Raw genomic sequence first — 15,505 nt, 5'->3', positions numbered from 1 at the left:
TGAATGAAGGCCAGATTATACTTCCGCGCGTTTGTTTATTTATGGATCCATCCATGGGTGAAAAACTATTCTTCCTGGGGTCCTAACACACAACATTACAGTACATTACAGTAATAAAAAAACTAAAAACATAAACACCTTAGCCCAAGCACATTCTCAACATCTTCAAAAACACACAAGAAGGCTCCAACCACAAATACAATACCAACTAAACTAACAAGACTAACTAAATAAATCAGTAACTCAATTGTATTTCACCATTCATAACAGCATCCTTCAACTTTTTCTTAAAAGTTACAATTTGTTGCTGATCATCATCTTCGCAGGACGTATACAATTCCAGTTTGCAGCAGCTCTATACATTAAAGTGCATTTGTACTTGGTAGAGGTAGAGTAAAATGAAGACCCACGGCGTGTCTGGTGATATAGCCATGTCTAGTATTGGTGGGTTGTAGTTCTGACCACAAAGACTTAAGTTTACCAGTTTTATAAATATGAAACACAAATGTTACAAGGCTGCATGCCAGCCTCTGATCCACTCTAAGCCAAGACAGAGCGGCATGCATTCCCTCAACACTGCTCCTCACAGAGCAGCGGAGGGCGAGACATGCCGCTCTGTTCTGAGCGAGCTGAAGTTTCTCCAGATCCCGCTTTGAAGCGCTCTACCAAATTGTTGGGCAGTAGTCCAAGTTGGATAGGACTAAAGCTTGTAACATTAGTTTAACTTGTCTTCTCATTCAATAGATGAGCACACCTTCTGATCATTGAAATACTCATACTTATTTTAGCCACTATGTTATTAATGTGCCTTGACCAAGCAAGCTATTCATCAATAATCACACAATAACAGCATTGGTATGAGTGACGTAGATTTCACTCTGCATGGGTGTCCGCGTATAAAGTCTACCGCGTAGTTCACCGGCGGCCATCTTGCTTGAGTGGACTACTGCTTTAAGGTGATTATCTGCACAAACAAAAATACTCTTAACTCACTGAAATCTTGATGGATTTACAAACGGTTTGGTTTATTACAAACGTTATTAACATGGCTATGATTCTTGCTTGGGAGAATTTTTTTCCCATATGAAAGTCCATTATAAGTATGCAGTATGATAACTACATCTCGTTTTTAACAAACCAAACGGTTGAACATTTTGCAAGCTATGGTTATTTCAATCATACATGCATGTTATGAGTGGGCGTGTTCCACCCTCGCAAGATGGCCACCGCCATGTGGCAACGTCGGTCAGCAGCGCGGGTAAGTCATCTAGTGATATATATATCTATGATAAACACAGCACGCGACGCTGACGGCTCCTGCTGGAAAATGTACTATAAACAGAGCCGCGTACGCGTCAGTTTAGACTAGAGTATATAAGAGCCTTGATGGTGGCTCTCGGGAGGTAGAGCGGTCGTCTGGTAATCCGGTTCGGTTCCCACTCCTGTCGATGTGTCCTTGAGCAAGACACTTAACCCCTAACTGCTCCCGATGAGCAGGTCGGCACCTTGTATGGTCACCTCCGCCATCGGTGAGTGAGTGAGTTGGTAAAATGTGAAGAACAAATTGTAAAGCGCTTTGGATAAAAGCAGTTATATAAATACACCGTTTACCATTTGATGGGGGGGGGAGACGGCGGCTCAGGAGGTAGAACGGTCGTCTGGTATTGAGGTTTACGGTTCCATTCCGACTCCTCCTGGCAGCGTGTCGATGTGTCCTTGAGCAAGACACTTAACCCCCGAACTGCTCCCGATGAGCAGGTTGGCACCTTACATGGTCGCCTCCGCCGTCGGTGTGAATGTGAGGCAAAAGTTGTAAAGCGCTTTGGATAAAAGCTCTAAAAATAGAATGCAGTGCATTTACCAGTAAAAAAGATGGAAGACATTGGAAGAATGTAGTGGGAAATTATTGCAGTGTCTTTATTTTAAAATGTTTGTTTTTCTCTCTTCGACAGGCCATAGATGCAACGACCATCAAGGATGTTTGTACAAAATACATCTTTGATAAATCTCCTGCCATCGCAGCCGTTGGTAAGTTGGAGTTGTTTCTTCTTGACATCAACAAGGGCTTAAAAAACAAAACATATTCCACATGTGTTCAACATTAAACACACGCCTCCATATTAGTTCACAATCGGTCATAAACTAATATAGGGGCACGTTGGTTCATGATCAGTCAACCACTGAAAGCTTTGTAAATGGACTTGCGATCACAACGGATGTTTTGGCTTTCTCCAGTCACTTTGCATACGCTTTGTTGAAAATCATCTTAATACTTAAGGTGCTGTAAGTGGAATTTGTGTGTTAAGATAAGTGTTAAATAGCTCTACATTCTGACGGCCAACACCGATAGTGTGTCTGGTCAGTAACATGGGTCTCCCAGTCCCTCCACTCTGCAGTAAACAATACATTTTCTGGTATCCGTTCCCACTTTTTCCAATCAGGAGAGAGAGCCCTAGATATTTTTTACTTATTTCAAGAAATCTTGCCAAGCCAAATTTGCAGATTATTGTACCATTGTTTCAAGGACACATTTTCTTAAAACTAGTTTGCATTTCTTATTTTTGTAGGGCTATTATTTCACCATGTAGACTTATTCTAACCAACAAAAGAAAATACCTCTTACAGCAACCTGAACCCTATGTCTAGGGTCATAATAGCCACACTAAATGGCATTAGTATTAGTGCAATACCTCCACCCAACTTGCAGCTGTGGTTCGTTTACAAAATGTATGTATTGTAAGTGAATGGATTAAAAACAAAAGGCTAAATCGCTGTGGTACCGAGGATGTCTGGACCCGCGGATGGCTTGTAGACTGTTGACACTCAACGAGAATTTTGTTCTACAAAGTTACTTCAAAATGCATTTATTTGGGATTTTTCTTTCGTTCGTGTACAATGCAAAGTACTCGATATTATTTCAAGGGGAATGGCCTATTATTCAGGGGGTAATGTGAGAAAAAAGGCCACACTTTGTACTCATGTCTGCACATTCATGGAGAACGCACGTCAGAATCTTGTGGTGAGAGCGTCAGTCTGCACCGCCCACGCTGTCCAGCGAGTACTCACAAAATCAACCACCAAACTCAGAAATGTTAGTTATACCAGTCTTAGCTTACTAGCCGAAAATGGTACTCATCCTGTTACCGAATTTGTATTTTCGCTTTCATTCCGTGCTCAATTAATGTCCTCGCTGAGATTCCGGTGACGACGCCCTCTCCAATGCGAGGTTTAAGGTGCGTTCTCTGTGAATGTGTTTTTATCAACCAGTAACTAGGATAAATTAAGCAAGGGGGTCAATTCTCATGCGAAAGATGTTATTTTGATCAAATATCAAAAAGATCTTGCACAAAAACCCAAATAAAAGCATTCATAGAGGACTTCTAAGAGTCCAGAGTACTTCTGCAACCCCCCCCTGTACACGCCACAACTCAGAACACTGAGTAGAAACCTTCCATGTCCAACCAAAGTGAAATAAGGCTTTATAGTCAACAAGCCTTTTACAATCATTTGGCTTTGTGTTCAAATTAGGCCATTCAAGACAACAAAATGGATTTTCTTTCAATAAATATGTACACCATCATTGTATAGTATTGCACTAATTCAAGACTAGCATCTCCTCCTCCTTAACTGGATTTGAAGTGCAGTATGAAGTACAGTATGATTCTTTCCCTTTACAGGTCCAATCGAACAGCTCCCTGACTACAGCCGGATCCGCAGTGGGATGTACTGGATGAGAACCTGAGTGCAGGCTGAGGAGAAGTCAGCTAGTGCTCGTTCGGTTGTTAAATCGTGACGTATCCACCTTCCAGTAAACAGTTTCTGGGGGGGCCGAGCTTCCTGCGTTTCTTTGAGGCTCTGCTCTTTCCAGCACGCCTCAGTGACGTGTGACCCTTGTTGTTTTAACCCCTTCACTACCACACTACAGAAGGTTAACCTTTCACTACAGACGGTGTATGGTAGTGAAAGGGTTAACCCTCTGTATTGTCGCAGTGAAAGGGTTAATAGATCCGAGTCATAAAGAACCGTTTGGGGTTTGTGCTCCTGGTATCTCCCGCTGTCTGAGAGGTGTTTGGCACCCAGACATGAAGATACGTCAGACTTAACAACCGAATAGCCCACCTGTACAGCATAAACAAACTTTACAAACTCAATATTTAAGTCTTTGTGTGTTTTTTTTTCTCCTTTAATTTTTATTATAAAATAAAGACCGACACAATAATGTTAAAATAACATGGGGACTATTTGTTTTTGTGATTCTTGTCATTTTTTTGTCTTTGCTGCGTGTTCCTGGGCTGCTTTCTTGGCCTTGACCATCTCCACCAATTCCTGTTACGGGGAAACACATCGCAGTTTTGTGTAAAAAGAAAAGTTTCACTTAGTGCCACCCTCTCCAAACGGAAACAATATTCAGGTCATCTGCAGGTTTCAACAAGTTAAATTTAAGACCTCATTAATACCACAAAATTGAATAACAATTTCACAACAATACTAGCAAAATAACAAACAAAACGCATAACGACACTGGCGGCTGCCAATTTAAATTCTTGCGTGTTCCATACAAGCTCTCGCCAGACACCAAGCTCCCGGTAGCTCCGCAAAAAAAACTACATGAATACAAAAACATTTCATATATTTAATGTTATTTCATCTCCCAACAGCCGGGCTGCCCCCCCACCAAATGTTATACCTGTGCAAAATAAACGTAATTAAAAGAAATGTAATACTTTCATACCCTGCAAAAATGTGTTACCAGGTACAAAAATCACACAATTCCTTATCAATAGACCTCTCACACAGTCATGTTATGACATAAGCCCTGGTGTTACCCTGTTGTGTTTTACTTTACCAGTCATGTAGTCCTTGATGCTGCATGTGGGGTTCATTTCACCAGAAGGATTTTATGTTTTGTTAACGTCCCCAATTTTTTTTAACGCAACGACGCTGGTGAAGTCAGGTGACCAGACCTGCAACGCTGAGCTAGTTTTGGCTAGAAATCCCCTGCCTCATATCAGAAGGCTTTGTTCACGGGACCACAGATTAAGCTAGGAGCGATCTATTAAAACAGTGGTGGAAAGTAACTACCGGTTAGTACTTTTACTCAAGTACTGTACCCTGTGAGGCCCTCGGCTATTTAAAAAGAGTCTAAATGTTTATTTAATTTCTTTTAGCACATTTACATGTAGTCAATGGGTCCTGTGGTTCAGCCTCACAATGCTATTGGATAGTAAATATGTTTATAGGTCCCACATTCTGACCTCTGAAGTTGCTAAATGTCAATTTAATTTGGGCCTCACAAGTACAATCTCAAGCTACTTGTACTTTACTTATATTCGACTACATTTCAAAAGAAATATTGTACTTTTTACTCTACTACATTTATATGAACTAGTTACTTTGAAGAAAAATATTTTGCATAGAAAACATGGTAAACATTTATGAAGATTATCTATATACTTTAACATTTGAAGCCCATCAACTTCAAGAGGACCTGATCAGAGCAGCATAACTGGACCACAAACCACTTTAACATAACCTTTAAATCAGAGCAGCATTACTGGACCACATACCACTTTAACAACCTTTAAATCAGAGCAGCATAACTGGACCACATACCATTTTAACATAACCTTTAAATCAGAGCAACATAACTGGACCACATACCACACTACAGAAGGTTACCTTTCACTACCACACTGGACTTCGGAAATCTGTTTTTTTTTTTTTATTTACCGTTCTGTAAAAGTCTTGTCTAATGTAATGTTTTGTGTGGACCCCAGGAAGACTAGTTGTTGTCATACAACAGCTAATGGGGATCCTAATAAACTACAGACGGTAGTGTGGCAGTGAAAGGTTTAACCATTGGTAGTGAAAGGAGACCCTGCCTGGGCGCAGCCAGCGAACATGTCACCTGTGAGAGGTCTATCAGGAATATTTAAATCCATCGGAAATTAGTCAAAACGGCCCCCAAGTGGGGGGTGGGGGCAATAGCTTACCTTGTACCGCTTCATACATTCCTTCTTGGTTCGCCCCGGCACAGCGACGGCTATCTTCTCCCAGCGCTCCGCGGTGCTGACCGGGTAGGTCTTCAGGGCCTGTTCCAGCAGCTTCTGCTCCTCCGTGGTCCAGGCCACGTCACCGGCACCTGGAGGGAGGGGGGAAGAGAGACAGGCGCCAGGTGCTTTTATTACATGGTGACGACAAGTAGGGCTGGGACTTTTTAGTGCTATTCGAAAATCGCTGGTTCTTAACCCTTTCACTGCCACACGACAGAAGGTTAACCCTTTACTATCACACTACCGACGGTCGCCGTGTGGCAGTGAAAGGGTTAACATTCTGTGTATTGTCGCAGTGAAAGGGTTAACACATTGAGTGCCACGCCCCTTCCAGGAAGTGCATAGGCCATGCCACCCATTAACCCCATGTAATCGCTCACCTTGTTTGTAGAGCTAAACCTATATTTTATATTATAGCTATGGATCCAATAACGCCGTCGATTGTCAGTGGGTTTCTTCCGGTTAACATGCAAAAAAACTGATTATTTTTTCATCAATACATTTCCGTTTTATACCGTGGTGAATATGAGTATAGTTGTAGAGTGATCCTGTGTAATCCCAGGGAACTCCGTCAAACAGCCCTTTAGTGAAATCCACTAAACACGTTGCCATTTCTCGCCTGATTATTGAATCATCCTGAAATCAACGCTAGATTATCGGTGTTATGTTTCATCATGCATGCACGAAAGGGAATGGGGGTCTATGATGTACTGCAAAAAGAATAATCCAATTATCTGATCGCCATTCCAAATACTGGTCGCAGTAGTGTGTCCCACGTTTACCACCAAAGAAAATTAACGGGCGGGCGGTGGAGCATCGTTATGAGCGCTTGCCTTGCTGGAGTGTTTAGGCGTTAGGCCGCGGTATCGCACCGTTGCGGTCTCAGACAGAGTGCAACACAGTCCTACGCAGGATAAATTATTAATGGAAATAGCGAATAAAAGAAATAACGATCCAATAAATTCAGTTAAAATGTTCAGTTTCAGTTCAATTCAGTTATTATTTTTAATAGAATGGATAATTAAAAACAAAGGGCATTGCACATAAATAGGCACTTCAGATGAACGTTCATCGGCTCAGCTGACCGACAATAAATCAAAATGACACCGTTCACCATCGTAGCCTATACGATGCATTACATTGGCCGGTTTTAATAAACAAACAAACAAACAGTAGCATGTGCATCTTTTAGAGATTATCAATCTTGGGATTTTATTAATCGATAAATGAAGATAGATTCAGAATCTGGAAATCGATTTTTTTTAACCCAGCCCTAACGACAAGTGATCCGTTAAGTGGTGGAACCGGACTCGTCGAGGTCTTTGTGATAAATATAGGTTTAATAGAGAAACACTACAAAGTACATGTAGGTGGAATGAGCTTTGGCTAAGAGGAGTAAATGGTGCATTTATTATCCAAAGCGCTTTACAATTTTGTTCCTTACATTCACCCGTTCACTCACACACCGATGGTGGAGGAGACCATTCAAGGTGCCAACCTGCTCACCGGGAGCAGTTAGGGGTTAAGTATCTTGCTCAAGGACACATCGAATACTGGGAATCGAACCGGGAACCTTCCGACTACCAGACGACCGCTCTACCTCCTGAGCAACTGTCGCCCCCTCACGAGTGCTCTCATCCTGGCCAGCTAGGAGTGCTCTCATCCTAAGCAGCTAGAAGTGATCTCATCCTAAGCAGCTAGGAGTGATGTCATCCAGCTAGGAGTGCCCTCATCCTGGCCAGCTAGGAGTGCTCTCATCCTGGCCAGTAGACTCTGTTGTCCACTATCTGGCCCGGTGGCTCCAGGCGACTCACCGTCGAACCTCTCCGAGGGCACGGCGTTGTCCACGGTGGGAGGAACGTATGCATGCTCCTTCTTGAACTTCTCAAAGGCCTTCTTGTTTATCTCGTCTTTCTGCCCGGGGTCTGAGGAGGACAAGGAGGCACGTTTTATTCAATTAGTATCACTATTACTACCGTCTGATTGAATCCTGCCACTCACTACTGTTCACTACTACTACTGTTATCATTATTATCACTATTACTACCGTCCGAATCCTGCCACTCACTACTACTACTGTTATCATCATTATTATCACTACCGTCTGATTGAATCCTGCCACTCACTACTGTTCACTACTACTACTGTTATTATTATCACTACCGTCTGAATCCTGCCACTCACTACTGTTCACTACTACTATTGTTATTATTATCACTATTACTACCGTCTGAATCCTGCCACTCACTACTGTTCACTACTACTACTGTTAACAATATTATCACTTACTAGTACCGTCTGATTGAATCCTGCCACTCACTACTACTACCATTATTATCACTATTACTACTGTCTGATATGTCGCATATTTGGATTTCATTGTGGTTTTTGTTCTTGATCTATTGTGATGTTTCTTCTCGACCATGGGGGCAATTCCATATGATCTCGGGCTATACAAATACATTTGATTTGATTTACAGTCTGATTGAATCCTGCCACTCACTACCGTTATCACTATTAACTATCTATGTACCTACCCCATCTGTATATCCCCCCATGCTGCTATGCCACTTGCATTTCCACAAGAGGATTAACCTAGTGTGCACATTAATACAGTGATGTCATGTAACGGGTGGTTTTAACTGTAGTGTTGCACATTAATACAGTGATGTCATGTAACGGGTGGTTTTAACTGTAGTGTTGCACATTAAGACAGTGATGTCATCATATAACAGGTGGTTTTAACTGTAGTGTTGCACATTAATAGACAGTGATGGTCATCATGTAACAGGAGGTTTTAACTGTAGTGTTGCACATTAATACAGTGATGTCATCATGTAACGGGTGGTTTGAACTGTAGTGTTGCACATTAATACAGTGATGTCATCATGTAACGGGTGGTTTTAGTGTTGCACGTTAATAGACAGTGATGTCATCATGTAACGGGTGGTTTTAACTGTAGTGTTGCACATTAATAGACAGTGTTGTCATCATGTAACGGGTGGTTTTAACTGTAGTGTTGCACATTAACACATCCACCGCTGTAAACGCTTTAAAGAGTTATTGCCCGCCATGCTTTGACTGCCAGACCTCGCTGTACAGCGACACCCGCGACGCTGCAGCTGGACCCTAAAGGTGAAGGCAACGACGGCTCAATACAGCCGCCTGGTGGATGGTCGGGCAAGTTACACTCGCTTACAGGATATGGCTGCTGTGCGTCGATTAAATTCATCCGGCCATCACATATCGTTGCAAGGCTCCCGACAGACACAATGTACATAATGGATCGCTTTATAAACTTAATAATCTATATGATTTCGGCGTTTATTGCGACATACAAACCGGAAATGGACCTAGGCGATCGACGTCCTATACTTAGGATCTTTCACCGCCAGTCTCTTTGACGCACGGTAAGAGGACACTAACGTTATTTTCAGCCCAATTGTACATTTCTTTATTTACAAACCATCTGATCAATAAATCAACCCATACTACATAAAGCAGTTAGTGACGATCAAGGAATTATAAACGACCCCCCCCCCCCTTTCCTTCACGCATGATGAAGCATAACTATACAGATCATGTACATTTGAATTTTTTAATATAGCGTGTCTAGGGAAGAAATGGCAATCGATAATCTATATATGCGTTTAGGCCTATAACTCACGTTCTAGGAATTACTGCAGAAAACGATAAAAACACTTGTATTCTAGACAGTATTTTTGTATGAATGAAAAAGTATAACGTTCCCACATCCTGAACGATAGATAATCGATGTTGAATGGGCCATAGTAATGTCAATATAGCAATACAATTTAAAAAGTTATAGCCCTGCAAAGAAGGTAATCATCTCCATAGGCTTTCAATGGTGGCAGACTGGGTACTTTGATGAGTACAATGGCTGGCAGTCATTGTGTTAATAGACAGTGATGTCATCATGTAACGGGTGGTTTTAACTGTGCACTGCTTACCCAGCCGTTGTAGATTCTTGGCTTTGCTGATAACGTCTTTGGCAGTCCTCTTGATGCCACTGCCAGAGTGCAAATTCATGTAGTTGGCAATGACTTCCCACCTGCAAGAGTTACTTTTAGATTAGATTCAAATGTATCGTCATCATACAGCACAAGTACAGTACAATGAAAATAATTTAACAGTAAAGTGCCCTAGAGGGGCCGAGGTTCACCCACCACCACCACAGTCTCACAAAATCATGTGGGAAACACTGGTTGTAGTATTAATATGTACAGTAACACAGGTATAAAGACACTATGGTAGCAAGTCATACTGGCCAGCAGCGTAACTAGTAAGAGTAGGTAAGGGATATGTACAAATATAGATATAGTATCTACAGATATGTAAAAGGCCTATGTGCAGGTAAATACAGACAGGTGTGGATAGATATATATGCAGTGAGAATAAATATATACAGCATTATTGTACATGCCATCATAAGTTATAAGCAGGTTTATAAGTAAGTAGAGGGGTTATATGCAGGTATATTGAGACAAATATGGATATACACAGTAAATAAAAACATAAATATGGTATATACAGCACTGTTGTACATGCTAGCATACAGAGTATATGGGTATACGGCAGGGAACAGGTTTAGAGGTTGGGGGCCTAAACCTAGCGTTGGTCCCGGCAGGGAACATGTTTAGAGTAGAGATGTTCCGATACCATTTTTTCCTTCCCGATCCGATACCAGTGCATACATTAAAAATAATTATATTATATAAATTATTAAACTTTTTTTTTCATTCTTTTTTTACAGCTACAGATACCGTTTTATATATACTGTTTTTTTTTAGTAATAACTAGAAAGTAATGGTATTTATTCAACAACAGGTGATTGTATAGATTAGTATTAGTATCATTAATTGACAACTATGCTCAATGAGTTCACCCACGGAACAGTTGTTGGGACATGAGTTCCGCACGGACGTTATACGTTGTTGCACTTCCTATCCAGTATTCTCCGGTTCAGTTAGCTAGTAGCAGAGGCTCTGTTGTGATTTTTAATGCACAATAGATATTCAACATTCTCTTTTGAGACTCCGCCTCAGACTCTTGTCCTTTGGCACTAAAAGCTAGACATTGTCACCGGTATGGCTGTCCGCAACATGTCATTAATTGTGTGCATGTGTGGGAGAGGTCAATCAGTGACGACACTTAGGTTAGCCACGTTAACGTGAGCTAGATGGAAAGAGATGGAAAGACAATGTAACGTTACTGGTGAAGAAGTGATTTACCTTGGAATACTCCTTTGCCAACTTGCTGTACTTTGCTTGCAGGTCTGCAGCCATTATTGCTGGATTATGGATAGTCCCAATTTTAGCCAAGGTAACGTTAAGCTAAAACTAGCTCTTCAGCTAATGCTAAATAACACCAGCAAGCGAACACAGAGCTCCCCGTCAACAGCGCTCTGTCGGGACGATGGCATTTAAGAAAGTATCTGCTGTTAAAATGACAAACGGCATTGACACTTTAATTCACGGTCGATTAAAAACACGTTTGTTTTATAATGCTCACTCTCAGCAGGAGGATACCGCACGTGTTGTTGATCAATTACGTCATAGTATCGGAGCATAGAATTACAGCGTACTCACCGATACCGATACCAGCATTTTAGGCTGTATCGGAGGCATTTCCGATACTGGTATCGGTATCGGAACTCTAGTTTAGAGGTTGGGGACCTAACCTAGCGGTGGTCCCGGCAGGGAACAGGTTTAGAGGTTTACTCACCTGGCGTTGGTCCCGGCAGGGAACAGGTTGACCGCCTTGATGAGCAGCTGGAGGTCGTCCTCGCTCCAGCCCTTGGCCCCGCTGCCGCCCCCTGCGCTGGTCTGCTCCGCCGTGCGCGCCGCCTGCCTGGCCTGCACCTCCGCCTCCCTCTCCCTCCGGAACAGCGCGTTCACCTCCTCCACCTGGACGGACACGCGGCGGCGTTAACCCTTTCACTGCCGCACTACCAAACGGTTAACCCTTTCACTGCGGCAATACACGGAAGGTTACCGCTTTCACTTGCCACTGCCGTGAAAGGGTTAAGGACATGCGGGAGGACATTCCGATGACTCTGCAGTCAAATGTAAGGTATACCCATAAAACACGCCAACATTTTGGGAAATTAGCTCACAGTCTTCTCCAGATAGAGACAAGAAGATAGATACCAGTTTCCTCTCTGTGCATTCAGTAGAAAGCTATCTGGCTGCACTTTAGCCCTAGCACAATTAATGGAAGCGGACATAGCCGGTTAGCCTTCGGGAGAGGTGTTAGTTGGACAATGCCTAGGCTAACCGGCACTGTCCGCTTCCATTCATTGTGCTAAGCTAGGCTAACGTGCAGTCAGATCGCTTTCTACTGAACGCAGAGAAAACTGGTATCCATCTTCTTGTCCCTCTCTGGAGAAGATGGTAAGCCAATTTCCCAAAATGTTGGCGTGTTCCATTAAAGGTGTACTATGTAAATGGTCTGCGTTTATATAGCAGCTTTTATCCAAAGTGCTTAACAGTTTCATACCTCACATTCACACACCGACGGCAGCGACGGTGACCGTGGAAGGTGCCTACCTGCTCATCGGGAGCAGTTAGGGGTTAAGTGTCTTGCTCAAGGACACTTCCGACACACTGCTGGGAAGAGCGGGACTCGAACCGGGAACCTTCCAATTACCAGACTACCTCCTGAGTAAAATATCTACCTTAATTACAATCAATATTGTGCTGTCAGAACAGTAGAACAGTATTATATTTGTAGGTTGAGTATTTGTATATTGACCATTGTCACCTTGTTCAATAACCTTGTCACTTTGTTCGCAGTGAACTCTAGTAATCTTTACTTGAATATTTCTTCCCCAGCGTGATGTCTTTATAATCTTCTTTTGAGAGAGGGAGAAAGAGGTGCATGGTTTGTTCATGTCTCGCTGCTGCCCTCTAGTGGTCAGAACACTAAGTTAGCATCTCCAATGGTCGTGGTCGGTGGCTATATAAAGCCACCATATAGCCACCTATATAAAGGCTAGATGACTCAACCGCGCTGCTGACCAATGGAGACAGACATTGCCACATGGCGGCCATCTTGCCACAGGCAGCACGGCCACTCATAACATGGATGTCTATGGTGCATGTACTATTGAAATAACCATAGCTTGCTCAATTTGCAACCGATTTTCAAACAGTTTGGTTTGTTATAAACGTTAGAGATGTAGTTATCATACTGCATAATGGACTTTCATATGAAAATTATTTCAACATGTCCAAGCACCATCATAGCCACGTTAAAAACGTTTGTAAATTGGTTGAAATTTTGCAAGCTATGGTTATTTCAATAGTACATGCACCATAGACATTCATGTTATGAGTGGGCGTGCTGCTTGTGGCAAGATGAACTAAGCTGGAGACTCCGCCTTGCGCCATCTAGTTATATATATCTATGGCCGACAAGTGTATCCCTGAACGGCCTTTTGACCATGGCCATGTCAGAGCCGCTGAGGAAGAGTTAATGACTTCAGTTTCATGAGGATAGCGCCACCATGAGGCCAGATGACTCAGAACTTCACAAGCCTCCTTGCCCATTGTAAGGCATACTTGTCAAGTTTTGGCAGAAATTGGACAGTGTGTTCACAAGTAACTAAACACTTCCTGTTTATCATGTGTTTTTCCAAAACGTGGTTGGATCTCGCTGTCATATGGTTTGGCCAATTATCCAAATGACACATTTAAAAGATGCAAGTCACTGGATTCCACACAGCGAGTTTGGTGAGAATCGGTTGAACGGGCTAGGGGGGTACATAAAAAAAAATTGCAGAAATTCCAATATGGCAGACTTAATCGGTTCTTATGGCAAATGGATTGTAAAAGGTGTCACGACAGATTCAAGGCTTTAATACTTTTTAATGACACTCCGACTGAAATTTAATACCAATTTCACAATAACAAAATGGCAAAAATCATGCAACGACACCAATTAGTTTAAGTTCAGGGACACATTGGTCCAAAGATGTTTATTAAAACATAAAGGAGTAACTGGATTGGATGAAACAAAGGGGTGACAAAACATAAATATCTCTCAGTCTCTCTCCCTCTCTCATGTCAGAAGTCACCTCGCTGGCAGACTGCCGTCCCTCTCTCTCTCATGTCAGAAGTCACTTCACTGGCAGACTGCCATCCCTCTCTCCTGTCTCTCTCTCTCTCATGTCAGAAGTCACCTCGCTGGCAGACTGCCGTCCCTCTCTCTCTCCGTCTCTCTCTCATGTCAGAAGTCACCTCGCTGGCAGACTGCCGTCCCTCTCTCTCCCTCTCATGTCAGAAGTCACTTCACTGGCAGACTGCCATCCCTCTCTCTCCTGTCTCTCTCTCATGTCAGAAGTCACCTCACTGGCAGACTGCTGTCCCTCTCTTTCTATGTCTCTCTCTTCAGGGGTTTTGCTGCCACTTCCTCCATTAGAACAGATTAGATTAGATTCAAATGTATTGTCATTAAAAAGCACTTAGTAGTTGTACAGTACAACGAAAAGAAGTTTGGCCTTCAACCAGAGTGCAACTGTAACAGTACAATGTACAGGTGATTAAACTGGGTATATAGCATATTCATTAGTACTACTATTGAGTAATAGTGCTAATCAGATGCATGTACAGAGCTGTATTAGAGTAGTATTAATTAATGTGTACAGTGATACAGGTATAAAGACAGACACCCACCCACCCCCTCCTAATGGACAGTTTCCTCCCCATCATATGTATATATTTTCTGTTAGGATCTCTGGGTAACAGTACTGTATATTTGCATATGGTATGTCACAAATGTAACAGTACTATATATACCTGTATGTCATGCATGTCCCTATGTCATAAATGTCATGATGTCACGTACAGTATGTTCAGTTGTGTGTCATAAATGTCACTATGAATTGAAAATGGGGGACCCTGATGTAAACAAGACAAACGTATTTCTCTGGTCTGCATTCCCTTAACACATTGTGCGCCATAAACGGCGTAAGTCGTTATTGCCCACCATGCGTTGAACACCAACAACGGCGTAAATCGTTTTTGGGATCAATATTTCATTTTTTCGCCATGGCATTCATAATTCATCCAGCCTCCCTCCGGACTGCAGCGGCACCCTGTCTGAGATTGCAACGCTTCAATACCGCCGCCTGGTGGATGGTCGGGCGAGTTACACTCGCGTCAAACCGGAAGTGGCGGTCGGTGCATCGAGGAAATCCCTCCGGCAGTTATATCTTGTTACGGGACTCCAGACAAACACTAGAGTGCATTTGGATCGCTTTCGAAACGCAATGATTTCGGCGTTTATTGCGCCATACAAACCGGAAATGGATCTAGGAGATCGGCGTCAAATAATTGGGATCTTTTTCCTCCAGTCTCATCGGCGAACGGTAACGTTATTTTCAGCCCGATTGTCCATTTCCTTGTTTGCAATCAGTCTGATCAATATAT

At 42.6% G+C, this 15,505-nt stretch overlaps 2 protein-coding genes across 2 annotated transcripts in view; one reads left to right on the top strand and one right to left on the bottom strand.

Moving 5' to 3' along the window:
* Nucleotides 1-4,166, top strand: part of pmpcb (peptidase, mitochondrial processing subunit beta) — a 41,175-nt gene extending 37,009 nt beyond the window's left edge. The window contains exons 12-13 of the mRNA XM_084331134.1: nt 1,953-2,028; nt 3,678-4,166. Coding sequence (XP_084187260.1) covers nt 1,953-2,028; nt 3,678-3,742 — 141 coding nt within the window. The 3' untranslated portion in view covers nt 3,743-4,166. The remainder of the gene's footprint in view (nt 1-1,952; nt 2,029-3,677) is intronic.
* Nucleotides 4,167-4,188: 22 nt separating this feature from the next.
* dnajc2 (DnaJ (Hsp40) homolog, subfamily C, member 2) overlaps nt 4,189-15,505 on the bottom strand; it is a 43,442-nt gene continuing 32,125 nt past the window's right edge. Inside the window, exons 12-16 of the mRNA XM_084331133.1 lie at nt 11,799-11,980; nt 10,025-10,125; nt 7,868-7,978; nt 5,994-6,142; nt 4,189-4,326 (exon numbers count right to left, since the gene is read on the bottom strand). Coding sequence (XP_084187259.1) covers nt 4,261-4,326; nt 5,994-6,142; nt 7,868-7,978; nt 10,025-10,125; nt 11,799-11,980 — 609 coding nt within the window. The 3' untranslated portion in view covers nt 4,189-4,260. The remainder of the gene's footprint in view (nt 4,327-5,993; nt 6,143-7,867; nt 7,979-10,024; nt 10,126-11,798; nt 11,981-15,505) is intronic.

The sequence above is a fragment of the Notolepis coatsorum genome (assembly GCF_963971535.1).
Source record: "Notolepis coatsorum genome assembly, chromosome: 15".
Classification (NCBI taxonomy): Eukaryota; Metazoa; Chordata; class Actinopteri; order Aulopiformes; family Paralepididae; genus Notolepis; species Notolepis coatsorum.
The sequence above is the reverse complement of the archived record's forward strand: the minus strand, read 5'-3'. Positions and strand labels throughout refer to the sequence as shown.